This window comes from Telopea speciosissima, chromosome 10, assembly GCF_018873765.1.
Source record: "Telopea speciosissima isolate NSW1024214 ecotype Mountain lineage chromosome 10, Tspe_v1, whole genome shotgun sequence".
Lineage (NCBI taxonomy): Eukaryota > Viridiplantae > Streptophyta > Magnoliopsida > Proteales > Proteaceae > Telopea > Telopea speciosissima.
Genome location: NC_057925.1, coordinates 50303788 through 50330824, shown reverse-complemented (window position 1 = coordinate 50330824; position 27037 = coordinate 50303788). Strand labels below are relative to the sequence as shown.

General features: G+C 38.8%; 5 protein-coding genes across 7 annotated transcripts in view; 2 read left to right on the top strand and 3 right to left on the bottom strand.

Annotated features, from left to right (window-relative positions):
- Nucleotides 1-1259: 1259 nt before the first annotated feature.
- Nucleotides 1260-23490, bottom strand: LOC122641776 (nudix hydrolase 26, chloroplastic). 2 transcript variants are annotated; one of them, XM_043835075.1, is made up of 6 exons: nucleotides 23476-23490; nucleotides 6220-6269; nucleotides 5273-5365; nucleotides 3159-3253; nucleotides 1658-1772; nucleotides 1260-1546 (listed from the first exon to the last, which is right to left on the bottom strand). In XM_043835075.1, exons 2-6 carry the CDS (start codon nucleotides 6226-6228, stop codon nucleotides 1457-1459), a joined length of 402 nt encoding a protein of 133 aa, XP_043691010.1. In that variant the 5' UTR covers nucleotides 6229-6269; nucleotides 23476-23490; the 3' UTR covers nucleotides 1260-1456. The 2 variants fall into 2 exon arrangements, with proteins under 2 accessions (XP_043691010.1, XP_043691009.1); XM_043835074.1 differs by lacking the exon at nucleotides 23476-23490 and adding an exon at nucleotides 6360-6470 and having other exon boundaries at nucleotides 6220-6272.
- On the bottom strand, nucleotides 9017-9697 carry LOC122643699. The gene has a single exon (XM_043837295.1). It carries the CDS (start codon nucleotides 9695-9697, stop codon nucleotides 9017-9019), a length of 681 nt encoding a protein of 226 aa, XP_043693230.1.
- The window catches only part of LOC122641772 (serine/threonine-protein kinase Nek5-like), a 33742-nt gene continuing 25622 nt past the window's right edge, over nucleotides 18918-27037 (top strand). Inside the window, exon 1 of the mRNA XM_043835066.1 lies at nucleotides 18918-18927. The gene's annotated coding sequence lies outside the window, so the exon portion shown is untranslated. The remainder of the gene's footprint in view (nucleotides 18928-27037) is intronic.
- On the top strand, nucleotides 21142-22238 carry LOC122641775. Of its 2 annotated transcripts, none has more exons than XM_043835073.1 (4): nucleotides 21142-21437; nucleotides 21545-21718; nucleotides 21813-21981; nucleotides 22080-22238. In XM_043835073.1, the coding sequence occupies exons 1-4, from the start codon at nucleotides 21162-21164 to the stop codon at nucleotides 22196-22198; spliced, it is 738 nt and encodes a 245-aa protein (XP_043691008.1). In that variant the 5' UTR covers nucleotides 21142-21161; the 3' UTR covers nucleotides 22199-22238. The 2 variants fall into 2 exon arrangements, with proteins under 2 accessions (XP_043691008.1, XP_043691007.1); XM_043835072.1 differs by having other exon boundaries at nucleotides 21810-21981.
- LOC122641773 overlaps nucleotides 23672-27037 on the bottom strand; it is a 30872-nt gene continuing 27506 nt past the window's right edge. The window contains exon 7 of the mRNA XM_043835071.1: nucleotides 23672-23683. The gene's annotated coding sequence lies outside the window, so the exon portion shown is untranslated. The remainder of the gene's footprint in view (nucleotides 23684-27037) is intronic.

Sequence of the window (27037 nt, the reverse complement as noted above, 5' to 3'; positions counted from 1 at the left end):
GCAGCAAAAATGAGTGCTTTATTGTACCAAGTTCTGTTGGAAACAAAAATAACAAAAATATTTTTCTTGGTAGGAATTACACAATGTGTTTGCAAATTGCAATAAAGAGAATGAAAGCGCTAAACCTTATTTAGATTCTGTGATGTCACAATCCAGTCATTTTTCATTAAAAAGGATGTAGTATATTCAAATAGGTTGGTGGGCTAACTATGAGGTTCTTTCTTTGAGATTGGCAAGATCCCATGTACTGCAAATTCAATAGTGTTGTTAGCATGTGAAATTTCATTACAACTCGCTAGTATATGCATCATTTCAATACGTTTATCTTGATTTTGTTTCCTTCTCGATTTGTTCATTTCATGTCGGCATTATCGTGCACTTGATAGAAGGGATGGTGGAATTCTCTGAACTCAGTCAGGATTTTTACTCGTTTTTTTAATGTATTTATTATGGGGAAAAGAATGCGACCTGGCCGCATGGCCCATGTGGTTCCCCCGCCTAGACACAGAAAGGCAGCCATCTCTTTCCCTATTATTATTTAGTGAAAGAATAGTTGATGGATGAGGTTGGGTTAGAGGCCTAAAAGCCATGGTCAATAGCCAATAGGCATGATCACTCTGTTTGGTCCCACAAGGCACAGACCCATCAGATCTGAAACCCAATGAACAGGATATATTTCCTCCCAACAAAAAGTAAAGTAACAAATCACAATTATGTATTCTCAATGTAAAAGCACCATTTATGCACACCAGATTTGACTTCACCACAAGGTCACAGATATCCAATTAAATGAGATTGGTCACAGAAACCCTGTTTTGTTATTCAATCTATTTGAGCCTGCATTATATGAAATTCATAATTACTGAAAAGAATTACAAATCTGATCCATGTATCAGGATCTCCAAAATCATCCCTCCAGTTCGACAATCTACAAAACTTGTAATAGGATAGTCCATTCTTCCAACACCAGAGGTCTGAGAAGTAGCCCGCATGACAATGATGTTTAATCCAGCCGCCCTTTGCTGGAAGGGTGCCTCTGTTGCCTATGCAACAACGCCTTGTTGGTGTCACCTAGACGCCATGCCAACTATAACACTACTTGATAGAACATTACATCAACTAATAAACTGAGATTTGGGGTTGATTTACACCAGAAAGTAAGCAAATAGCACGTGGACACGCCTTGTTGGTGTCGCCTTTGACATCAAGACCCTCCCCAATGCCTTAGGTCACCTAGATGCCGTGACAACTATGATACCACTTGGTAGAACATTGAATAAACTAATAAACTTGGATTTTGGGCTGATTTACACCAGGAAGTTCAGGCACAGAGAACATGAATACAGATGTAAGTAGATTGTTCACACACAATTCATGGAAACTGCTAGTATACCCATTATGTTGGATCAGCAAATTCCAGGCTGGATTTCAGTCACCTCTCTGCACTTAGAACTGTCTATAACTCTTGTCTAGATGAATCTGACTGAAGATAGGGACTGAAGGCTTTCAAAACTTCCTCATAAACAGGCTTCTTGAAATCGACTGCCTGCTTGAGAAATAGGAAAAAGAAGAATGCTCGAATCAATAACTGCATTTAGCAGGAATCATCTTTCTACTACTAGTTCAACTACTAGTTGCGGAGTTACAGAACACTCACAAGTTCAACTACTAGTTGCGGAGTTACCCATGACCACTCCCCAAACTCTGGCTTTTCAGTTCCATCACCCAAAAGGTTTATCTCTTCCTCCTTTCCAGTGAATCTAAGAAGAAACCTGAGCATTCAAGAATCCAAAATTTGACATAAAAAAACCGCATGGAAATATGGTTGTACAGAAGTTATGTCTAGCATGTACAAATACATGGATCCATTCAGGCCTAAATATCGCCTTAATGGAAGTATAATCCTCCCAAAACAAAACCAAATAAAATAAAATAAAATAAACAAATCAAACCTATCCTATGAGTACTATGCTAAAAAAAAAACTTCAGAAAACTAGAAACAACAAGGCAGCTAACTTGGCACATTAAATGAATGATAAACTATGGGCTAACTCGTGAAACAAACTCTCCACAAAGTGGGGGCAAGGCTGCATACACTATGACCCTCCCCTGACCCCGCAGTGGCGGGAGCCTCATGCACTAGGTACACCCATTTTGATAAACTACGGGCTAACCCAATTTATCATGAACATTACAACTGATCCAGAAGTCAACAGCACCAACTGCCAAACCACATCTTATTATGGGTAGTAGCCATATGAATCCCTTTTACAACAATGAACAAGGCACAGGGCAAATTCATTCAATGAATGTTCAGGAGTGCCTGATCATATGTTTTTGGAGTAAGAGGCCTGGAACACACTGTACAGGCCTCAAACAGCAAAATCTGACATACCACCTAGGCCTTACTGTTGGGTATTTGGGAAGAAAGACACACCAGGCTCTGATAGATAGATGCTGCTACAGACAGTCTGTTCGCAGACATCCTCTTCAGATATTTACTTAATTATATATAGAATCGTTCCAAGTTATGGATTCTCCAACAGAGAACCACCATCATGTCGTTGTTGGGTTGACTCCACCTGTTGGATTCCTAAAGCTAAATTTTTTGATGACCGTAATTTAGAAAACCCATGTCATTAGAGATTATCAATGGATTCTTAGGGCCCATTCTGTCACATTGGTTAGGATAACTCAATTCAGGTTGAGTTGGTAGCTCAAAGTGGATTGCATTCTCATGTGGTATTCATAACTTCATAGTAGGAGACTTTACCACTGCTATTTTTTTGATAAAAAGGCATGCAGACTAGCCTTGGCGCCTTTGATACCTTGTCAGACGCATCTGCCACCTAGCTTTCCAGGCAAATATCCTCCCATTGGAAGCCAAGGTCTGGAAATGATCTAGCGAAGCAAGGAATTGTAAGGGCTAGACTTTATATTGGGGATAATTTTCCTCTATCAGGTGCTTCTGTGTACATTCTTTATTGTGGTTGGAATAGTGGTTCCATTTCTATAATTCCTTCTTTCTCGCTCTAACAAGTATGTTGGTTGCCAAGGAAACAAAGGAGTTCCATTTTTCAACGAATATAAAAACAAAAGAATGTAACAAGTTCAAATATGAATGGAGCTGAAACTATACAAGTGACTGGAATGCGAACCACTTCTGCGCTTGACCTTTCCAGTCTGATCCCCATTGACGATTAATCTTTTCTCTTACCTCCAGTGGAAAATCGTAAGTCAACCAATATGAAACCTGAATGAGAAATTGAATATAAGGAATCAGTTCAGTAAATTATTCAGTTTAAATATCTTTTGATCAATAAGAAACCTCACATATCATTTTAAAATTACATAAGGTGAAAAATATGTAGAAGAATCATTTTCAAAGCATGAAATTGGAAAATAATAATTAATTTTCTACATAGACCAAAAGGCATACTTAATTTTCACATGTTTGATTTTATTTTCTTTTTCTTCTTTCCCAGGAGATTGTGATGAGATCCCGAGTTCTGAAACCCTTAATCGGATAGCTATTGGCCCACCAAAATGAGAAACTCAATTTCAATGAATAGTGACAATTTCGTAAATATATTCAGAACTATTTGGGACTTCTTTGAGTAAGGCAAACAAACCCTTGGATAGAATAGCAATTAAAGTAAAAGAAAGGACAAAACTGAATTTGTAAATAAGGATGGGTATTTTAAAAAAAAGGATTTAAAATGAAGGGGCTCTAAAGGAAATAAGCAGGAATCAGACCATGGTTGTAATAAAGGGAAAAGTCCTCCAACTTACGATTTCAAAACCAGCAGTCGAGCAGGACCTATTTCGAATGAATTGGCTCTCTCATACACACACCGATGGATTTGAAATTCCAGGTGATGGCTTGCAACTCCTAACCCTTCTAAATGCAAGCAGCAACAGAACCAATAATCACCCAGAAAAGTAATAAATTTTACCTGACACTAGCCACTCGATAGAGATTTGGTTTGGTCTCACACTAACAACTCACAGCAGGAAGCTCGGTTCGGAATGAGATTCTATGTATTAGTTCACGTAGGGCAGGGAACCATTCCTCCAAAGTTTCACACCAAAGGGATTCAATGTGAGCGGGTGAGATCACTTCTTTCTCAATTCAATCTGTTAGTTGCAGAAAAAGAATGATAAACAGAATAACACTAAGAAGGAAGAAGATTAAGGAGCACAGAAAAGAACAAGGAAGAAGGACAACCTGGAATGAAGAGTGACCGTAGAAGAGTTCCCAGCCACGAAGAGCGAAAGAGTAAGAGAAAAGCACAAACCACAGCCTGCGGTAACCCTCAAAGCTCATTCAATTACCAATCCAACTGAGAATTGTTGGCTTACATGCTGTTATGTAGAATTAAACAAAATAAGTCCTAATTCTATCCTAAAACTGAAAAGAAAAGTTCACTCAAATCCCAACTCCTACAGTAACTAACGTATCTAATTGCAGTTACAAAATAACTAATCTATCTCCAATGACTCCATCAACAAGAAAAAATTTTAAACTTTTTTTTTAATAAAAACTCCCTAATTAATCCATCATGTAACTGCATGAGGTTGATGGTACCATTATCAGAACATTATATGCATCCAATCCGTTCAAACTGCGACTGAAATCTTGGACCTGATATATATTTTTCAGATCACATTGATTTCAACATTTTAGGAACAAGAAGAGCTCTTCCTATGTACTTCACTTAGGAGTTCATGCACCTACTACCTCTTTGATGCATGCACAGCATCATTGATTTAATTATCATGAATTTTTATAAGTACACCTTAGTTCTCTCTCTCTCTCTCTATCTATATATATATATTGCCCCTTGTGAGCCTCAAAGAGAAACATTATTATCATTTGAGGATTTAGTTGTTATTCAAAGAAGTGCTTGCCATTAAAACATGACTTAATTTCTTCTTAGAAACAACTTTATTTAATAGGAAAATTTCTTGTAACCAAGATTGGCGAAAAAGAAGTTTGTTACCTTACTTTTAAGCACTTTTAGTATAACAACAACAACTCAACAATATATACAACAACAACAACAACTCAGCCTTATCCCAACTAAATGGGGTCGGCTACATGGATCCTTGCCCTCCAATCAACTCTATTCAAGGCAAATTAAGGAAATTCTCCCAATTGATCAATGAAGCAATAAGTAGACCCCTTTCTTATACTGGACAACCAAGGTGAAACATTACATTCTATCATTCCTTATAAATGTACTAACAATGATGGGTACTAAGATCAAACCTCTGCAAGAACTTCAGCAGATGTAACTCCTGTTTCTTCTCTCAATTCTCTGATAGCAGCGTTTCTTGGATTTTCGCCCTCATCAACACCACCCTATATAGTGCACCAATTGAGAAAATATGTTCGTACAAAGCGATGATAAATCTTCAAACAAATGAAAAAGTAATGCACATAATGACAGTGAAAATCAGAAAACAACCATGGTCAGAAATGTCAGATACAACCAACCAAAAGTCAAAATAAAACAGGTTCTAAACAAGACATGTACAAGCAGATGATTGTCTTCAAACAACCAAAGAATGCAAAAGTTTCTCTGGACTGTCCTCCACAGGGTATTACCCTAGCAATTTCACAAAGCCACCCCAAATACCAGGTGACTATCTGCTAATGCCTTGGTGAGAATATCAAAAACAGAGGAATCAAGACTGGTTGCCATCACTACTTAAATGACTTAAGTAACCACGCTTCCTAACTTTTTTTTTTTGGGTGAAAAAAAAAAAAAAAAAAAGGGAAGTTACCAAGCTTCCTAACTTATGGTGAACACACTGACCGTTTCCCCCTCGGCTGTTCCTTCAGTCTGCCAACTTCCTTAGCAAGTCAGAGTATTTTCTCAGAGTGCCCAAGGAGGGGAAATTCACACAGACAATGGAAGTGCAAACAGCAAAATTCCATATCTAATATCAACAGGAGCCTGCTAAACTACTCATATCTGAGAAGCATTTCACTTCAACTAACTACTTTAAATCTACAGAAACTCAGAATTCCTATTTCCAATAATTATTTTTGTGAACTGGTTCATAACTCAGAGTAGATATTGCCCATGGGTTCCCGTGATACCGAGATAGTACTCCCGTTAATATAATTGAATTGGGTGAAAAACCCAATTGAGTTGAAAAATCTATTTAAGGCACAAAGGTTTTTCACCACAAAATAGTGATAGAAATCACCTGTGGCATTTGCCAGGTGCCAGGAACATCAAGCCTCGAAGCTGCAAAGATCTGCAAATAAACGAATGCAAAAATAAAATCTCAGAAATCCAAAAAGAACCCAAAGAGTAAAACGAAAATCCCAAACGGTCGAACCTTCTTATTAGAAGGATTGATGAGACAGATTCCCACGTTTCTTCTGTAACCTTCCGGAGGAGCTTCCATGGATGACGGCAATGACGGTACGGAGTAAGCAAATGAACAAAGATTCAAGTGCTTTATTTATGTGTTGCATGCAACTTGCAAGTGGGTAAATTTGTCCAATTGAAAAGGGGCAATACGGAAAACCAGCGACAGTGTTGAAATGACAAAGCTACCCTTATGTCCACGGGACAACGTTTCTCTTTTCCAATGGCAACTTTTGTCATTTCATTGCTGTTGCCGACCAGGGCCCAGGGTCAGCCTTCCACCATTGTGAGATAAAGCCCAATCAGCCCGTAGCTCTTCATCTGGGCTAACGTTCGAGTATACTTTCTGGACCTAATTGCAGGCCACAGAGAATGACAGAGGGCTCGTGAACGACCCTGTAACACATACGAATCGGGAGATACTGGGCCCCCATGTTCATCAAGGAGTTTTCTCACAGGAGGGTTGACCCCACGGGGAGAGGCAAAATCGAACTCAGAACCTTTAGCTTCCTTAAGCCTCGTCCCTTGCCAACTGCGCTACCCCTGTGGAGATGGAAACGATGGGATGGACAAATAAGTCCGGGGTGACCAGGGTCGTGAAAAACAGCTTAACCCTTTAATGATTATATAATTTGACAAACCCTAAAAACTATAGCTGAAGGAATTCTTCCTTCACCATAGGATGAAGAAAAACTCAGACCTTTTTTTTTGTAAAAAAAAAAAGAAAAAATGCTTTTTTAAAGTATATATTAGTTTAAAATTTTTTTGGGATGTTGTTTATCATATCTTGTATGCCTGAGGGCGTGCAGGAATATTTCTTTTATCTCAATAATATTTATTATTTGATGAAAGTGTAATCACACAAACTACACATCAATCCCAAAAGGTTAATCCTTATCTCAATAATATTGATTCTTTAACCATATGTTTAATCATAATCCGTATCAAATCGCAGTGTGAGTGTCAACCCAACTGTTGGACACAAAACCAGATAGAGACGGCATATGGGCGATACGAAGTTACCTTATTTAATTAATATATATGTTCCTAATTGGTCATAAATACCCTCCCAGATGTTCTTAATGGTAAAGCTTCATCAGTTGGTTAATTCAGTAATTATCAAATCAAATTTAGGTCTTTTAATTCAACTAACTCATTACTAGACGCCCAAGCAATGGGAGTTGCTGCTGACAGGTCAGATATTCAAAATAAAGCTGCAACAATCCTTCTGAAATTCTTATTCCCTCACAACTCTAGTAAATTCCGAAACAAAATTTTTTATTTCCAGAATTAACCGTACCACCTTATTATATAAATCACTATTCCACGCTGTAAAACCCTCCATCTCTCGTCGTTTTGAAAAGTCAGTCCCTTTCCGTTTCTTTCACTCAACTGAACCTTTCAAGCTCTCCCCTTCTCCACCTTAATCGGTAAATAATGGTGGATGTCGTCGGAACAGTTTCTTTTCCGGTGATTTTCTTAGATGGAGAACGTGAGATCAACCTAGGCAATGCTGAGATCCATCCATCGCTAGAATTCAAGAAACTGCAATTAGTGATCAGTCAAAGGATCGGAATCTCTCCATATCAGATCTCCATATCGCTAATCCGCCGTAAGGTTTCAAGATCATCATTGGATAAGCGACGGAGACTACCAATCACCGAAAAGACAGACTTCGATCGAATCCTTAAAGAAGAAGAAGACTGTTACCTCTCTGTCAAGCGATTGAAAAAGGAACGAAGGGGGAAACTTGGACAGAACGTTTATTTGTCTGATGATCCGATCAAAATCCTACCGGAAAAAATCGCTCCTGCAGAGAAGATTCTTCTCCGACGGGATCCCGGTACTAAACCACCACAATTCGGGTTGATGTCGCCGTATTACAATCAGCTTGGGTCGCCGGAATTTCTTTACAGAGGCCAAAGGTTGGGCTTTGGGTTTATGGATTATGAGAACCAACTGCTGAACTTGCAGGCGCAGAGGGAGAAGTATTTGATGTCAACTACCAATATGTACACCGATTGGGAAGATAGGTACGTTTTTGGAAGGGCTAACCAGTCGGCTTCGAATGTCTTCTGTCAAGTGTGTTCTGCTGCGAAGGAAATCCCGCCGCCGTTCCATTGTTGCGTGTATGATGAAATAACGGTGGGATTTCGCTCACTAGCCGGCCCCGTTGCAAGGCCAACAAAACGTCCTTGCTAAGCTTAGTTTTTTTTTTTGTTTTTTTTTTTTTCTTTTTCTTCTTCTTCCAGTGTAGCTATTTGATTTTCACCCAGTCATGTATAGAAAGTTGCAGAGAAAAAAGAAACAGAAGATGTAGAAATTTGTGAGACTGAGTAGAGGGGTCGGAAGTATAGAGAATAGAGTTGAAGAATACTGGAGACGAGGCAGAAAAGCCAGAAAAGGGTCGTCTCTGGATCTTCTGAGCCAGGAATGGCCAAAAGTTACTTTACTGGATTTTTATTTATTTATTTATTTTAAAAGATTTTTCTTATTTTTGGTGTGACAAAGGGGATGGACTATGGAGGGAGACCATTTTTTTGGTCCTTGCCCGAAGCCTAGGTCTCCGGGAATCTTTTTTGTTTTTGTTTTGGTAAACAAGTCTTTATTTATAATAAGACATGCAAATCTCATGGTGGTAGCTGGTAGTGAGAAACACAACTCATGCAACTATGGAGTGGAAAGGGGTCAATTAGTTGCGAAAGCCCTTCTAGCCAAGGAGTCAGCCATGTTGTTAATCTTCCGTAAAATAAAAAGAAACAAGATACAAAAGAAGAAGAGAGGTGAATGATATCGTCCACCAGAGCCCGAATGTGCAAAGGAGGAGTTCCTCCTCCATCCTTAATATATGTAATCAGATTCATATTGTCAGACTCTGTCATAACCCGCTCAAATCCATTTGTAATCATCTCCATCATCGTCAGCCGAACTGCAATAGCCTCACCAACTAAAATATCTGAAAAGAAAGATGGGCTTGAGATAGCAATCAAAGGCAGACCATTGTGATCTCTACAAATAAATCCAATGCCTGACTTGTTTAAATTTGCAGAATAACTAGCATCACAGTTGCACTTAACATAATCTGTTGTAGGTGCTATCCATTGTTGAGGCAAAGCAACCATTGATGGAGGATAAGAAATAGCATCAGATGGAATAACATTAAATTCTTGGAAAGCCTTTACCGCTGCCGAAATCACTTCTTTAGGATGCCATACCTTGCGTCCAAAAACCAAATCATTCCTTGATAACCATATGTGCCAACAAACAAAGCTACATAAAGTTATCAATGATCTGGATTCCTTCTTTCCCATATTAGAGAATAATTTCCAGACCGAAATCCAATCTGAAAAATGTTGAGTATCATTCAACAAATAGACAGAGCCAAGTGGACTACCAAACCACACCACTCTAGCATATGAACAACCCAAGAGAATATGTGAAATTGTTTCACATTCACCAGGGAAAATTACAAGAGTGTGCTTTTACAAAATTACCCACTCATTATTTAACTTAACTAAAGTAGGATTTGGGTTTACAAAACCTATCCAAGATGGTGATTTACTAATTTACACATAATTCCTCAGTCACCAACCACCGCCATCATCACCTCTCCCTCTCCCTCGCAACCCGCCCTACCATGTTGAACCCTTGCACATCACAACACCTACTCCACCCGTAGGCCCCTTCCTCCTCGGAAAATTATCACCTCCGGTTACCTGTTTGGCCAGTTCCCCCAGTGCCTGTAATAAGGGAGAGTGGACTCCACCCATGTAGAGTGTTCGAACAGGGGTAGGGTGGTCATTGAACCCCCCCTTATTACAGGCACTAGGGGAAACTGGGCTGGCAGGGAACTGGAGGGGACAAAGATCCCTTCCTCCTCTTAAGTGACTCCAATTTCATATTATGTTAGACTCTTGTCATTTTATGGAACTTGGTAGTCATGTATCGATATTTACTTGGAGTAACAAGAGGCTGGGAGCTTCAAATTAAAACCGGGTTGGACCATGCCTTATCAAACCATTCATGGAGACTTGTGAAAATATTATGGTTTTTGCTATACCAGTCATAGGTTTGGATCAATCACCATTACTCGTTAACACTAATGGGGGCAGCTTTGAAGGTTGCCGACCTTTCTGTTTCGAATCTATTTGGTCTAGGCACCCAAATTATAACTCTATTGCAACAACTGTATCGTCTAACTCTTTTAATGGTTCTCCATAATCGGTGTTCCATCACAAATAAGACTTTTGCTACAAAGATTTCATTCCTTGGAATAAAGAGGCATTTTGGTAATGTACAATTTACAATTGAATCTTTGTCAAATGACATTGAAGCACTACAAAGGTTAACCCCAACGGAATCCATACTAGCTCAGATTGCAGCCCTTACCAACATGTTAGATTATGTATTGGTAGCAGAAGAGGAATTTTGGAGGCCGAAACCACCGATTACTTGGTTAAAATAAAGAAATAAGAATACCAAGTTCTTTAATGCCACTACTTTACAAAGACGTCAACAAAACTGAATCTTCAAATTAAAGCTTCATATAGGAGACTGGACTCAATCTGAATCTACAGTCGACCAGGAACTCTTACATTATTATGATATAGCTTTTAAGTCAAATGGTGTTGATAGCAACTCTCTCCTCTCTGTCTTAGAGGCGGTTCCAACAGTTGATTCACTTGAGACCAATAAAATGTTATGTCATCATATGATCACTTGGAGTAGAGGTTTATTGAACAAATGTTGCTAAAGATGGGGTTCAATGAGCACTCGGTTCAATAGTATCCTCTTCTTATTAATGGTGCATTGCATGGATCTATTCAACCATCAAGGGGGATCCGTCAAGGTGATCCTCTATCTCTTGCTTTATTCATTCTTAGTTCACATGCTTTAAGTTGTTTACTAATTAAGGCAAAAAGTGATGACCTAATACATGGGATCAAAACTCACAACCATGCCTCTCCTATTACACATCTTCTCTTTGCAGGTGATAGTCTATTGTTTTTCTGAGGTTCAAGTTTTAGAAATCTACACCTTGAAATCATGCTTCAAGGTATCATATGGACTGGGTCCGGAAAAATACCTTGGAGTGCCTATTGACTTTGGTGTGTCCAAAGCTTCTTTGTTCAATGATATATTAGTGAAGATATCTCTTAGGATAAAAGGGTGGAAATCAAAACTACTTTCTCATGCAAGTAAGTAGGTGTTACTAAAATTCGTTGTTTTACAATGCCTAATTTCACTTCTATACATTTCAAACCTGCTTCACAGTATAATCATCTCCGAAAGGTAACAACACATTTCTTTTGGGGTGATAATGATGGTAAACCTAAGATACATTGAATATCTTGGCAATGCCTATGTAGTTCTGTAAGTACCGTGGTCCTCGTGAGGGGGGTTTCCTTGGCCTTATGGCGATAGGATTTGTCTTTCATGGATTATCACGTATCATTTCGATATATCATTATGGGAGATTGGGATCATGTTTCATAGAAATGAAGTCGCCACCTAGGATTAGGTTCTAGGACCCAATGGGTGTAGCCCCATCCGGGGTTAACGGAAAGAGCTACGTGATTTCATATGGTCTGGTTAGAGATTATCACTACAAGAAATATGATTTTTGCCGACGGTAGAAATAGAGTTTCGTAGCCAAATATGATTTTCGATGACGGTTAGTTTATTACCGTCGCCCTATATAATTTGGGCGGCGGTGTACAATTTTCCATCGTGAAAAATATAATAGAACGACGGTTTATATTTATTCATCGGTAAAAATAAAATTAAGCGACGGTTTATAATTTTTTGTAGCAAAATATAATATTGGGCGACGGTTTACATTTAACCGTCGGCGAAAATGGAATTGGGGCGACGTTCACGGATTAACCGTCGTCGAAAATATAATGGGGGCAACGTTTTATAACTATTCGTAGTTGAATTTGAATTTGGCCGACGTTTTATACCTATCCATCGTTGAAAATACCTTACCAAAAAAAAAAAATCGTTGAAAATAAATTTTGGACGACGTTTTTTAGTTATCCGTCGTGGAAAATAGAATTTAGACGACGGTTGGATTCTTACCGTCGTCGAGGAGTAGCTTTTAACTTGGCAATTTTCCTCTTCCCGCTTTTCTTTCTCTTAAACCCAAACAACACCCATTATTCCCTCACAAAATCCCGCCATTCTCTCCTATCACTCTCCCCCCGAACTTACGCTCTCTCACTACTCAATCTCTCAAACCCTAATATCTCTATAGCCATAATCAGAAGTTCAGAACCCTATTTTCCCCCTCTATTGAAAATCCCTGCGCTCTATTATTCACTCAATCTCTCTCAAATCTTTCTCAATCGCTCTAATCCTCTTTCAATCTCTATTCCATTGCTCCACCGCTCCACCAGGATAAGGAGATAACGACGGAACCGGCGGGCTTGAAGTTGAATGCATCGGTACCAGGTATTATTTTTAATCCCATTTTCATCGCCCGTGTAAAAGAGGAGAGTAGAAGAGTAGTAGACTTTGAATAGCTAATGTCTTGTTATTCATCATCAGGGGAAGAAGGAGACGAGGAACCGACGCTGTGAGAGTTGGAGATTTCAGCCCTACTCTGCATTTTGCGAGTTCATCATCTGAGAGATGGAGTTCTGGGGTAATCTTTTGCTCTATATTTGTTCTTTGATCATCTGAGATACTTTGGTGTCTATGTGTCTCCTTTAATCTTTTTCTCATATTCCAGATTTTAATGCATTTTATAGATTTCATAAAACTCTGTTCACAGAAAATCAAATCCTATTTGAATGACAGTTATGCTTGCCAATTTTCATTACCCTGGAGTGCTTTGAGTGACAAGCTTTATCAAATTTTACGTGCGATTATGTAATATGTTGCTTTTTTCTTCTCTTTTATCCAAAAGAAATACAAGCCAGGCATAAGTTGCAGCTCTTATAGCGGCACATTCAACCCTATATTTGTGAGATGGGAAATCAAAAGTTCTATTCAAGTTGTTTGTTGTTTCAAGTTGTATGAAACTATTTTAATTCTAATGTCTTTCAACTATTGCTACTAGAATTTTCAGTGTTTAAATTGATTGGATATTCAACTTGCATTTACACTTTGATTGTATCTGACTTGGCCATAGATGGTGCGTGGTGCTGCAAGTCTGCCACATGGTACTGGAAAGGTGACCTTCAATTTTCCTTTGTTCATTAAAAGGAAATATATTGCTTATTAGATTGTCCGGGTAGCTGTGTTTGCTGAAGGAGCAGCTGCAGATGAAGCTAGAGCTGCAAGGGTTGATATAGTTGGAGCAGATGAGCTTATTGAGGGAATCAAAAATAGTAATTTGCATACTCCAATATATGAAATCTTTGATCTCTAATAAATAAACCACTGAGAACTGAGAGGGAGAACTTTCCCTTTCAATTTATATATTATGACTGTCATAATACCTTGCCTTAATTTTTTAACACTATTATTTACATCCTTACGATAAACGATATCATACCAGTAGGATCTAGCATGAGAATTGAGACCATGTAGAGAGAAAACAAAATTTGCTGTTTTTTGGCTATCACCAAGTCACTGTTACTTATCATGTTATCTCACTATATAATATTTTCTCTAATTTGAACTATATCTTAACTTATAAAACTTCTCAACTTGGATTCTTGCAGGTGGTGGAAACTCAATTTTGATAAGTGTATTGGGATGCCCATTTTCATGCCCCGTCTTGGAAAGGTATGGGATTTTTTATACTATTTATATTATGTATAACCAAATCAACTAGTACTTCTCTTCAAATAAAGGTTTTGATCTTCCTGTTACAGATAGCAAGAATTCTTGGACCACGTGGTTTGATGCCAAACCCCAAAGTGAGTTATCCACTTGTTGATATTGAATGGATGTAAACATATGGATCGATCGCAATGCCCTTAATTATTTTCTTCCTGCTACATAGCTAGTTTCAGTGACCAGTGATGTTACTGGGGCAGTGCAAGAGGTGAGACGTGGTCGTATTGATTTAAAATTGACAAAACTGCCTTTGTGCATGTGGGCCTTGGGAAGGTATGATTACTGATATACCATTTTTAATTGCATAGTTAAATTCAATTTTATTATCGCAGTGGATGAATGTACTGTGTGATTAGTAAGCTTGTTAGCCTGCAGTGAGCCACTTCTTTGGTATGGTTGAATGTCAGTTCTGGCATGTCTTAATTCATTTAATGTGATTTATTATATAATAACATCAGCAAATATATAGAGGGAAAGAAAAATTAAAGTCTTACTATATTCTGTTGCCCAAACCTTGTTCTGTGTTGACCATATGTAGGACAATCACAGGATACCCAAATTTGATAGAAATTTGATCTAATAATAGGGTGTCACAATGGTAGTATCTCCAATAGTTGCAACTAATGCAGCCTCCAGCCAAACTAGGTAGTCGATTAGGTAAAAATATTCTAAAACTGCTGCTGTTTGCAGCAGGGGAAGACTAGTAGCTTGAGGGTTGTGGGATTAGTTTAGTGCTAGGGTTGGAATTAATGATGGGTGATGGGTAAGTTTGGATGGTAGAACTAGAGCTTTAGGTGAATAACAACAATGGTTTAGGGGACTCGAATAATTTCATGAACTGGGTTTTAGAAAATAAATAGGTGAAAAACACTCCAATCGGTGTCTAAGGTTGAAGTGAGCAGGTTAGGGGTTTTGTTGCATAGTGGTTTGATGGAGACAACGGGGAATGATGGTTGATTATGTTATTGGGAACCTAGATTAGGTTGCCATAATGGTAAATAGAAACTAGAAGTGCAAGATAAGCAGAAAAGAGATAATGCCTAGGAAATAGGAATCCACCTACAGAGAGACCGACTCCACAACAATTTATTGATACTAATATTCTTGCTTGGGTTACCAACCTTTATATGGTTGCCTCTTTGTGGATCGAATAGTAAATAGTTGCTAAACTTCTTAACAGGCAGAGATGTTTATGACTCTTTCTGTACAAAGCAAACCATGCATATTTGCAGCTGTCGCTTTGGTTTTTATTTTAATAGTTGGTTATTTTGTTGATTACTTGTTCATCATATTTTTTCCTTTTGCCTGCAGAGAGTAGACTTTTGGATGTGCATCAAAGGCGTTTGTCAAGCTATGTTGGCACTTTAGCTTGGAGAGCACGTGAAGCAGATGGAGCAACTGATGCCAAACTACTTAAAGAGCTTTACCGCCGAAGTGATCCAGAAGGAGTGATAAGACTATTTGAAAGTCAACCTTCACTACATTCCAATCCCTCCGCACTTGCTGAATATGTTGAGGCATTAGTTAAAGTAGATAGGTTGGATGAAAGTGAATTACTCAAAACATGCAGAGAGGTGGGTTAGGAACTGTTCCATTCTTTTTGTTGTGAGGATTTTGATCCGCACTCTCATGTCTTATTGATGATTGTTGATGGTTTAATATGGTGACCTTTCTATTAACAAAATAGTGATATATGTAGCTTGTAGATATTTTTATTTTAGTTTGTGGTTTGTTTATTACATGAGAGGATGGCTGCTTGAGTGCTTGTGTATCTGTATATCGTAGATTGTTGGTAAGTGTTTGTAGAGGATATCTGATGCAGGAACACTTCCTTGGACTAGCCCAAACTCGATGGGGAGCCCAGATGGAGATGAATCGGGTCCAAATTTAGTTTTCATTTAGTAGGATATCAAAGTTTATTTATTTATGTAGATCTAGATTTATCATTTGGATTTCTTGTCATCTTTTGTTTTACTTTCGATAGGCTAGGTAGTGGTAGAGTTTGATTTAGTGTTTGTTTCATTTTTAGTCTAGATATGAGTCTTTATTTCCCTATTTAAATACAAGGTTGTAACCAATGAAAGTTGCAGTTTTTTGAAAGATAGAATTTTGGTGTGGTGCATCTACTGGCTGTGTGGCTGCCTTCTCCTTCTTCTCTAGCCATCTTAGCTGTTCTATTCTTCTTCTTTCTTCAACCCTACTCTGTTGTAGTGGTACTAACAGTACCCTTGTTTTAATTTTGATCTTTCTCCTCCCTTACTTGTCCCTTCTCAGATCTTAGGAATATGAAGCCCTTTCATAGGTGGATATGGTTTGCCACTTCTTAGTGTCAAGATGATGACTTGTCAAGATGATCCCTTTTTGTTTATTTTAGTCCTTCAAAGGATTTTAACTTATTTGTAATTTGTTCATCTATGTTTCCTTCAAGTGCAATGAAGTTAGAAGCTAGAAAGTTCCAACTATGAAATTCGAAAGGATGGAGATTGGAAGGAGGACTAGATTATGATGTTCTTGATCTGCAATGTGGAGAGCAACGATGATGAAGTATTTTATTGGAAGGAGTATTAGATTATGATGTTTCTTTGGCTAAAAACTTTTTCTCTTTGGGTTGTTTTTTGTTGGTGTTTTGGTTATAACAACATTGGTGGAGAGTTGATTGAAAGTGAATTTTAAAGGAATCCTTTTGAGTTTGTGTTAATGGAAAGCAATGCATTAATGCAATGTTTATATGGATTTTGTAGTTAATGGTTTTTCTTTTAGGGAATGAATATTATATATGGATGTAGATTACAGGTGAAAATTTCCCTTTCTGAATTACAAGCAATGAATACTCTATAATAAATAGGAGAAAAAAAAAAGAGAGGCTTTTTGGCGACGGTAAACGTATGACTGTCGCTAAAGATTCATTTTTTCCGACGGTTATTTAAATGTTCGTCATATAAATTAGATTTTTCCTGACGGTATACCAAAGATCGTCGCCTAATATTTACATTTATAGTGACGATTAAAACCGTCGTAAAACATAAATTTTTAGCGACGGAAAAGTATGTGTCGCCAAAAATATATTTTTAGCGACAGAAACGTAAAGCGTCGCCAAAAATATATTTTTAGCGACGGAAACGTAAAGCGTCGCCAAAAATAATTTTGCTAGACGGGAGCAGTTTTACTGTCGTTATTTTCCCCGACATCACTTTAGCCGACGGACTGGCGACGGTTAAAATTACCGTCGCCAATATTTTTAGCGACAGAAAACTATTTTTGGCGACGGTTTATTACCGTCGCGAAAAATCATATTTTTTGTAGTGTATGGGTAAGTGGTCAGGTTACGAGCGTGGGAAGGTATTAGCACCCCATCTCGCTCGTTTAAACCGATCTTTTACTAGATGCAAGGTTTCAAAAATTCTCCGTTAATAATATGTCCTACATCAACATGCAAGACTAGATTATGATACATTAAACATGACAAAAAAAAAAAAAACCATTTACTATGTACATTAAAGCGAGTTACTTTAATAGTCTACATTATGCCAAAATAAAAAGGAAAGAGACAAATACCTGTCAAAAAATAAAAAGAATAAAGAGAAATATGCGATGTCCCACGGCTTAGGTGGAGACGGATGATCGGATTGTCTCTCTCTTGTCGAACAAAGTAAGGGCTATATGAGATGGGTTTTGTTACTCAGACTTCGGGCAGAGCAACGGCTGTATAAGAGATTTTTGTTATCCGTATGCAGACAGAATAACGGCTTAACCTAAGATGGGAGCGCTCCCTCTTCAAATAAGGTAATCGAAGGATCTACCCGCGACTTGAGAGAAACCTCACAAAAATCACTCAAAGGGGCTTGAATGGAGGCAAAAAGGTCAAAAAAAAAAAAAAAACAGGTTGGGATCCTCTCTGCACTCTCCTCTTGCTTGAAAATGAAGGAGGGGGGCCTTCCTATTTATAGGGGGTGACCCATTGATCATGGCACCGTGGATGATGTCACTTTGGTGATGTCTGTCCTTTTCCACGGTGCCATGGTGGGTTACCACGGCGTCGTGCTCTAGGCATGACATCATCAAGCATTTTTTGGTTTTTTCCGGGCCAGACCGCCGTGGTTGAGGAAGGTGAACAGTACCTCCTTCAGCATTTGGTAAAAGGGTCTTATAAGTCATTTTTAGGGATGTCAGGGTGATTTGACTCAAGTGTAAGGGCAAGAGTCCTTCTTGAGAGAAATACCGATGTCTGTCCGTATCCAGTTGTCATCATTGTCGGGGGAGGGGGTGATAAAATTCAGTGTCTACAAGTTCAAAAGAGAAAGGAAACCTTAATTCCCGTGATTCAACTCTTCACAACAATGTTTTAGTATCAAAGGTTGCATGGCGGTTGTGGAGTGACCCCGAATTTTTGTTGGCTCAGTTTTTAAAAGCAATCTACTACCGTCAAAGTCAGTTCTTATCGGCCACTATTGGACACCAACCAACTTGGGATTGGCATAATATAATTGAGAGGGAGGAAATATTGAAGATTGGTCTGCTATGGTGTATAGGACATTGTACCCCGATTGATATATGACACGACACCTGGGTTCCAACTTTATCTAATTTCAAAATTCATTCTCCATGGTCTGCCGATGCACCATATTCATAGGTTTCATAACTTGTTGATCATTCAAATTGATCATGGAAGTGTGTGACATTCTAGATTCTCCCTTCATGTCTTTGGAAAACCAGGTTTTTCGAGTCGAATCGAAAAACCTGGTTTTCCAACCGAGTCATCCAGATTTTTTTTTTTTTTTTTTTTTTGATAAATAAAAGTTAGAAAAGGCTAGGCACGTTGTCACAGTGCCCAACAAGTATCATCCTCTTTTCTCCCCTTTTGGAAAAGAACCCCTTGCCCTCCAGTATTCAACATTCCAGTCTTGTGATTCGTGTATGCCGTTATCTTACTGAAAACTAGCCACATGCCCAACCCTCTCCCATAAAAGCTATTCAAATCATAGTTGGAAAACCAGGTTTTTCGATTCGACTCGACTTTTCCAAAATCTGATGACTCTGACGAGTCAAACTTGGTTAAAACGAGTCATGGTTTTTTAATAATCCATGAAACATAGCTTTGTTAGTAATAGTAAGTCACGGAATGAGTATAAACTTTGTAATCCACCACACCCACCAGTCTACCACTAGGTAACTACCCTTAGGACTCAACCCTGGCATAGAGTATTTTACATGCATACACATCCATGTCAAGAGCAGAGCCCTTTGAAGTCGGACCCCACCCAACTATTGACACAACATTTTCCAAAAAAGCAAAGCACTCCTATTACTCATCTCTCCTACTACTCCATCTTCCATTCTTGCTTCTCCCTTCTCTCATTGCAGCCGAGAATTTGAAGACTATTCTGATTCCATCTACAGCTCTAAGGAGAAACAAAGATGGATTTTTAAGAGACTGTAAGCTACAACTATCAGGGATTTGACTTCTTTCCCAAGTTGTGCTTATTAACAACATAAATTGTCTGGCCATCGGAGACATGAATCGTCGGAACTAAAACCGATTCACAAGGGCTCAACATTATCATTCACATAGACTTTCCCAGCTCCTGCATTTCTTTCACCATCCTATTGTTATTCCATTTTAGATTTAGATGGCCCTTATTGTTCTAGGATATTTATGGGGACTTCCAAGGAGTGTTTTGCCTAGCATTACTAGTGGAATTTGTACAATCAGATTTATTTATGTAGATCTACAACTCTGCAACATTCTGTTCTTCTAGTCTATACTGCATCGACATTTGAATCACGAGCCAAAACTTGAATCATAGTCGGAATCATGAGCTAGAGTTTGAATTTGTTGTTAAAAACATGCGCCAGGGTAGAGTGGCAGTATCGGTGGGCAAAGGGAGGGGCTGTAGCATTAGAGTAACAATAGCAACAATGACAGCAAATTAGGAGCAACAATGACAGAGGGAGTGAGAGGGAGAAAGTTTCTTGTGACTAGAATCAGGTGTTTCTTAGTTGACTCAAAAAAAAGTCCGAGTTAAGAGAAAATCAGGGTGACTCGGATCTCTTTTTATGCTTAGGCGAGTCTACATTACTCTTGACCGGATTTTCAATGTTTTTGATTGATTCGATTGACACCCCGAAGTCAAAACCTGATTTTTCAACTATGATTCAAATTGTCCGTATTTTTTGTTTCTTCAAAGGTAAGGAAATGATTAAGGTTTTCTTTAACAAGTGCGTGTCTAAGTAATTTGATCTCATTAAATTAAGTAAAAAAGGGTATTCACTTAATCCCGTTTGGGTAATTAGATTTAAGAGTTAATAAATTGACCTCGGAAAAAGAAGATTTGGAGGAGTGGGACCCCATTATTCTCCTCCTCCGCCTCCCCCTCAAGTAGCTGTTAAGGTGGTTACCGATCGAACCACCATCACTTAAGTGACAAATATATCCTTATCAAGTGCCGTCATGAACATCATCACATGCCGTACGTACACGTACATAACCCCAATAATAATCCCAATTCCTTAGGGGACACTTTCGTCATTTACTCAATAAAAAGTGAGTGGGTCCCAAAAAAACAGTCTGAGTGACTGAGTGAGTGAAGTGAAGCACGAAGAACGGCGAAGTATACGGCCTCACTGGGATAAAGGAAACAACAGTATCATTCTACTCATTATACTCCTTCATCCTTCACCGTTAGATTGATGCTGATATGGCTTCTATCAATCTCGAATTCATCCAACGGTTACAAACTCACACTCTCTCTAAAAAGAAAGAAAAACTCGTAACGTCGTTAAAGAGTAATTAAAGAACCCAGAATCCCTCCCTTCCCTTCCCTTGTTGTCTCTCACCTCGTTTCTGGAGCGCGTTCTCTCTCTAGGAAATCCCGCTTTCGTTCCTTGAAATTCCCTTTCCATCTCTCTTCCTTCTTCCATTGTCCGCCATTTTTAAGGGTCCTTTCTTCAAGTCTACCCATAAATTTTGGCTCTACCTTTCCTTGTTTCATGTTCTCTGGTTCTCTGTTCTGTACTCGAAGTTCTATTCTTTGTTCTTTTTTTTTCTGTTCTGTAGTTATAATGGCTGACTTTCCACCCAACTTAGACGACGGAGAACTATGGCTTCCTTCCGACATTTTCCCCGAAGAAGTTTCCCCAAAAATCAGCCCTAAATTTCCTTCTGAAATCTCCTACATGGAAGACCTCGCTCGACAGCTCGCTTCGTATGCTTTGCTTGAACGTAACCAAAACACTACTAAACCTCCTCCTAATTTAGTTCCAGAGGTTCTTCTAACTCTCATCTTTCTCTGTTTCCTTTGGTATTTGAACTCTACTGTGAGATTTTCTAACACGGTTGGTTTTGTTCTTCGTTGTATGTCGTTTCGAGGCAGAGTAAGCAGCAGAGCCGATACGGTACAACTGTTTCTCCACGATACGGGTTTGGTTTCGATGGGGTTCATGGTGTTGGTCACAGACAAAATCATTATGCGCCGGTGAATGGTGGATTTCGTGTTGGTTTGACACAGGTTTACAGGTATCATCCGATGAGTCCTGCTCAAGCTCAGGTAAATGAAACTCAGTCTTTTATTGGGGTTCCTTTTTTGTGTTTTTTCTTTCTTTCTTTTTTTGAAAAAAAGCTCTAATGGGTTTTTTTAGCAGGTTGAGAACTTGCAAGCTAGGGTTTTGCAGAGGCTTCAAAACCGAAACCGCTTTTTGCCGGTTCAGGTTAATGAGACACGCATTGGCGGTTTTGTGAGAGAATCTGGAGGGACTGGTGTCTTCCTTCCCCGTGTTTCAACTACCCTTGATGTTAAGAAGAAGCAACATTGTAAGTTAAAAAGGAACCACCTTTAAAGGCTGTTTATTATTAGGGTAAAGTGTGTTTTAAGGGTTTTTTTTAAAGCTTGTTTTTCCCCATTCTTGCAGGTGTGAAAAAAGGTGAGGAGTTTAAGCAGAAACAACCCATCAAAAAGGCATTTGTGGAGAAGCATGAGAGGTTTCAATCTTCACCTGAGGTTCGTTTGCCTCAAGACTGGACTTATTGAAGTTCCATCTCTTTCTTCAGTCTCAGCTGTGTAAAGAAAACCCCCTGTGGTGAAGAATAACTCTTCCATGCACATTGAAAAGAGAAGAAAAGGAAGTGTGAATAAGGTTTTGCTGTAGTAGGTAAAGGAAGAAGGGGCTTTGTAAGGTGTAAGGATAGAGGTGTAGAAGATTGAAGGGTGCGTGTGGTTGCTTGTGGATCCTCTGTGTGTGTCTACTGTTTTGCAAGCTATGTACAGTAAATAATCGTTTTTCAAGGTTTTTTTTGTTTTTTTGTGTGTGGAGTATAAGGCCTCTTTTAAACCCACATGACTCGGTTGCCATTTAAGTTATGGGTTTGTGTTTTTTAGTCTTATTAATGCAACAGTACCAGATTTGACAGATCAAACCCTCACTCTATTCCCCTTGGGGGCCTTTTGAGTTTTTGGCTGACATGAAAAGGGTAAGGGGAAAGCATTAATTGCTTTTTTCTATGTTTCATGAAGAAAAAGCATTTTGAAACTTGAAGTCCTTTTAGAGGGAAGTTTCACCCTTTAGGAATGGGTGAAGGTTAGTGTCATTTTTTTGTTTTGATGAAAACCAGTAAAAGCATAGGAATGGGTGAAGGTTAGTGTCTTGGTGAGGCACAGAGACAAGAATTTTAATGGGTTATTGATGTCTACTTTCTTCCATGCAAATAGATTCTACGGATTTCTACCCCAGGAAAAAATAAAATTCCATGCATATGGTGATAGTGATGACTCATGAATTACCTCTTTGTTTATATTTTGGTAGAATGTTTCCCAGGACTCTAAGGGCCTGTATGATAACAGAATTCTGCCCCAGAAAATTAACATTCCATGTATATGGTGATAGTGATAACCCAGGAATTACCTATTTGTTTATATTTTGGTACAGTGTTTCCCAGGATTTAATGGGCCTGCTGCCTAAACTTGTGTTTTTCTATTTCTCTAAAAAATGGTAGAAATCTGTTTGATAATATCGGTTCATTCTTAGTTCCTGTGAATGAATTGGGATAAGAAAATAGTTGAGAAATAGAAAAAAGAAGTTCCAATTTCAAACTTTTTTCTTCAAGAAATCAAACAGAAAAATAAGGGGTTGGGGGGGGTGTTCAACCTATACTGTCATCTCTGCAAGATTGCACCACCACCACCATCACTATGGTGGAAAATTAACTCCTTCGGTTCTCTATTCGGCTCAATTCCCCAGTTTTTCTAATAGGGGATTGTGGGCCTGTGAGTAAAGTGTTTGGGCAAGAGTAGGGTGGTTATTTCACCCCCCTTGTTAGAAGAATTGGAGAACTGGGCCGAGCAGGGAACAGGGAACTAGAGGAGATAAAGATCTCCACCACCACTACTTCCACTACAACTTCCTCCAACCATCTCCACCTCCACTGTCATTGCCACCACCTCCTCTTCCTCTACCGCCACCTACTCCACCACTTGAACCACCACCACCACCTCCTCTTCCTCCACCTCCACCTCCATCACCACCACTGTCATCGTCACCACTATCAACACACCATCACCTCAGGCCAACAAATTTTAAGGTATTCAATGATACTTTTGAAAATTTATCAATATTCCAAAAATAAAAATGACTCTGCATAACAAATGCATTTCTGTTCCTTTTCTAGCTCAGAAATAGAATTAATTATGTGTTACCAAACATGTTTTTTGTAAAGAATTTAGACCCACTTGTAAAAATACAAAAAGTTCTTTCTAGAATAGAAACATGACCTAGAAACAGAGCATTATCATGCAGACCCTAAAAGTGTGTCAGCTGTATCTAATTGGTTTGGTTTTGGTTTTGAAATATTGAAGTTTTTCTTGGTTCGGTAACAAAATCGAACCGTCCATGCGGAGGGACATATACAAGGTTTTTTTTTTTTAATAAGTATGTAAGGGTGGGGTAGAGCAATCATTTCAAGGGGGCAAACCGTCCATGCGGAGGGTGTTATTTTTTCTATAATTTATATATATATTTTTAAGGGTGCGTCTGTTTGTAACCTGCTTGGTTACAAACAGACTTCATAACCGGACTATTTTGCCTTTCATTCAGTGATGTGGCATTACAATAGAGTTTCCATTAATGTAATTTCATAAAATAGTACAAATTATAACCTATCAGTTAGAGCCGACGCTCAAAGCCCAAAATGCTGAAAACTTTTATTTTGAAACTACCCCGATTTTGTTTCAAAATTTCAACCCTATCCCTCTCCCTCTTCCTCTCCCCCTTTCTCCGTCTCCGGCTCCAGAGTCCCCTCTCTCCCCTCAGCGGAGCTGTGGTGGTTGCGAATCTCACTCCATTAGCTTGCCCATTATTCAACAACTAAACTCATTTCTACGATGGAAGCTCCATTGGTTGCACTGTATTCTTCGTTGAAATTGATGATAGTTAAATTCATGATGGTATCTCTGCAACAGAGCAGATTTAAGCCTTGGCATGGGGAGTAGAATTCCCGTGGTTGTTGTGTTAGGGTTTGAGACATATGATTGCAATCTGAGAATCTGAATGAGTGAAACCACACCTGACAGCTTCCTTTAACCCATCTAAATTCTAGAATCCCCTGAAGCTCATAATGGATTACCGTTGCTGAAATGGTGAAGGAGCAAACTTGCCCATAGGAATCTCTAGCAATATAACATTCACTCCCAGCTTCACCTTTGGGCAAGAACCAATGGCCGCTGCCCCCGATGTGTCCGGCCCCATCGTCGTTGGTCAGAACGGTTCCATTTAAAGATTGTTGCAATTAAACAGAAACTCTCAAAGGTGAAGCTGGGAGAGAGATTCCTCTTCCATGCATATTGTTCATTTTCTTTCTTCAATTTTCTCCTCCTTCTGCACATTCTTCACTTTCCATCGATACCAAGATTCCAGCTTCTTGTATTCCTATTTGGGAAAAGATTTTCTCTCTCCTTGGGGGAGAAAGTGAAGAATATGATGATGATGATGAATCGTAAACCCATTTTTTATTTTTCTAATGGTTGTCTCATGTTCCTCTAAAAACCCAGGCTTTTGCTTTCATTGTCGTCTTCATCATCCAATGGATACCACAAGATTACCCAACTGATATATTTCAGGGAAATCTTCTGAGTTCTCCAACTTACTGAGAAAAGTAGGGTGCAGCTCGGAGGATATCACTGAAGCAATAGCCAAAAAAACTAAGACATTGTTGAAGCTCTGGGTTTTGATATTCGGACGGGAAAGGAGAGAAAATCATTGAAGAAATTGTCGCCGGAGATCGTGAAGATTGGGAAATCGAACACAAATTCGGCCTTAGTTCAGGCACTAACGCTCTAGGTTTCGATTCCAGCCAGAAAAGGAAAGAAACCATTACCAAAATTGTTGCCGGAGCTTGTAAAGAAGATCGTAAAATCGTCTTTGGCCTCGGTTCCGACGGACACTCTTGTCATCGAGTTCCAAGGCAGAATAAAAGGAGGAGGCTTGGCTCAAGTTGAGCCATTTAACATGCTAAGCCACATAAAAAGAGTCAAATCAAAGGGAAATTACTTATCTTGTCCTGCATTTCAATACTTATAAGAAAAAAAAATAAAGGGGTAAAAGAGAGATTACAAAATAAGTTGTAACCAATTTAGTTATAAACAGATTTACCCACCCAATTTTTAATCAATGTGGTTAATAAATTTTTCAATGTTCAGAAGTTTTTTTTGGCGGATTATGGTCTTAACAAAACAACGTAGTTTTTTCATACAATAATAAGGTGAGTTTTTTTTTTTGGTGATGTGAAAAGGTTGGCCTAAACACTTGAAATAAACTCAAACGAATATGAACAGGGTAAAATGCTGAATAGTGAACTGAATATGAAAATATGAAATTGAATTGAGTTGGTTCGGTTTTGATTTGGGAAATAGGATCTTAATTACTTTTGGTTCCCACATGTTATGTCTGGAATCGAAAAACTAAATCAACAATTAACATCCTTACCCATGATGTTTTGGATCATTATCACCTAAAATTTTGACACCCTCCAATTCCCTACAATCCCTCACATGGGAGTGAAATGACCACTTACCCATTGCCTTGGGAAGTGTGTCCAAGCAATGGGTAAGTGGTCATTTCAGCTCTCATATGAGGGATTGTAAGGGAATTAGAGGATGTCTGAATTGTACGAGGTAAAAATTTGTTTTGCAATACCTAGAAGGATATTATTCATTCGAAAAAAGAACACTATCTAAGAGTGTGGCCTATCCCAGCACTGGTATGAGTCTATCTCTCACCTCCCCATATGAAAAGACACTTCCACCACTAAACAGAAAACAACTTCCCTATTCACAAAGGGTTATCATGATTGAGACAATGAAAACATGTTCAAGTGCACTGTATCGGATCAGGCGCTGTTTATCCCAGAAATCGGTACGAGATCTGATATGGACTGTCTGTATCGGCATAGTATGACTGATACATTGAGTTAGCATATTTTTTTGGTATCAGCTCAAGTATTATCCAGTAATGGATGGGAAAAAGAGAAAGAAAATATTCTCCAATTCGACCACCAAGAATTACCATCTCATCTCCTATGTTTAAAAAAATTAAAAAAAAAAAAAAACCCCTCTCTGTGACAACAACACCACTGCACTGTATCCACCACCGTCTTCACGTCGTCCGTAATCACCACCGTCACCACCCCCTGGTTTGGGCTTGATTGATGGTATATTTCTACTATCTAGTCTCTCTCTCTCTCCTAAAATGATCTCCTTGCCCCTCCAATATGATACCCCATCTAGCACCCCCATTGGTGTAGCCTCCTAGATTACCGCCCACAGATAATGGAGTCCAGCTCACGTTCACGTATGTGAGCATACGAGAACAGCTTCAAG

Coding starts and splice junctions, on each gene's coding strand:
- LOC122641776 (XM_043835074.1), bottom strand. CDS start 6,423: ATGGAAGCTCCTCCGGAAGGTTACAGAAGAAACGTGGGAATCTGTCTC. Junction 6,273..6,359: donor TCTCATCAATCCTTCTAATA/AGAAGGTTCGAC, acceptor TCGTTTATTTGC/AGATCTTTGCAGCTTCGAGG. Junction 3,254..5,272: donor CTGCTGAAGTTCTTGCAGAG/GTTTGATCTTAG, acceptor TTTCTCATTCAG/GTTTCATATTGGTTGACTTA.
- LOC122643699 (XM_043837295.1), bottom strand. CDS start 9,697: ATGGGAAAGAAGGAATCCAGATCATTGATAACTTTATGTAGCTTTGTT.
- LOC122641775 (XM_043835072.1), top strand. CDS start 21,162: ATGTTCTCTGGTTCTCTGTTCTGTACTCGAAGTTCTATTCTTTGTTCT. Junction 21,438..21,544: donor CTCCTAATTTAGTTCCAGAG/GTTCTTCTAACT, acceptor GTTTCGAGGCAG/AGTAAGCAGCAGAGCCGATA. Junction 21,719..21,809: donor TGAGTCCTGCTCAAGCTCAG/GTAAATGAAACT, acceptor GGGTTTTTTTAG/CAGGTTGAGAACTTGCAAGC.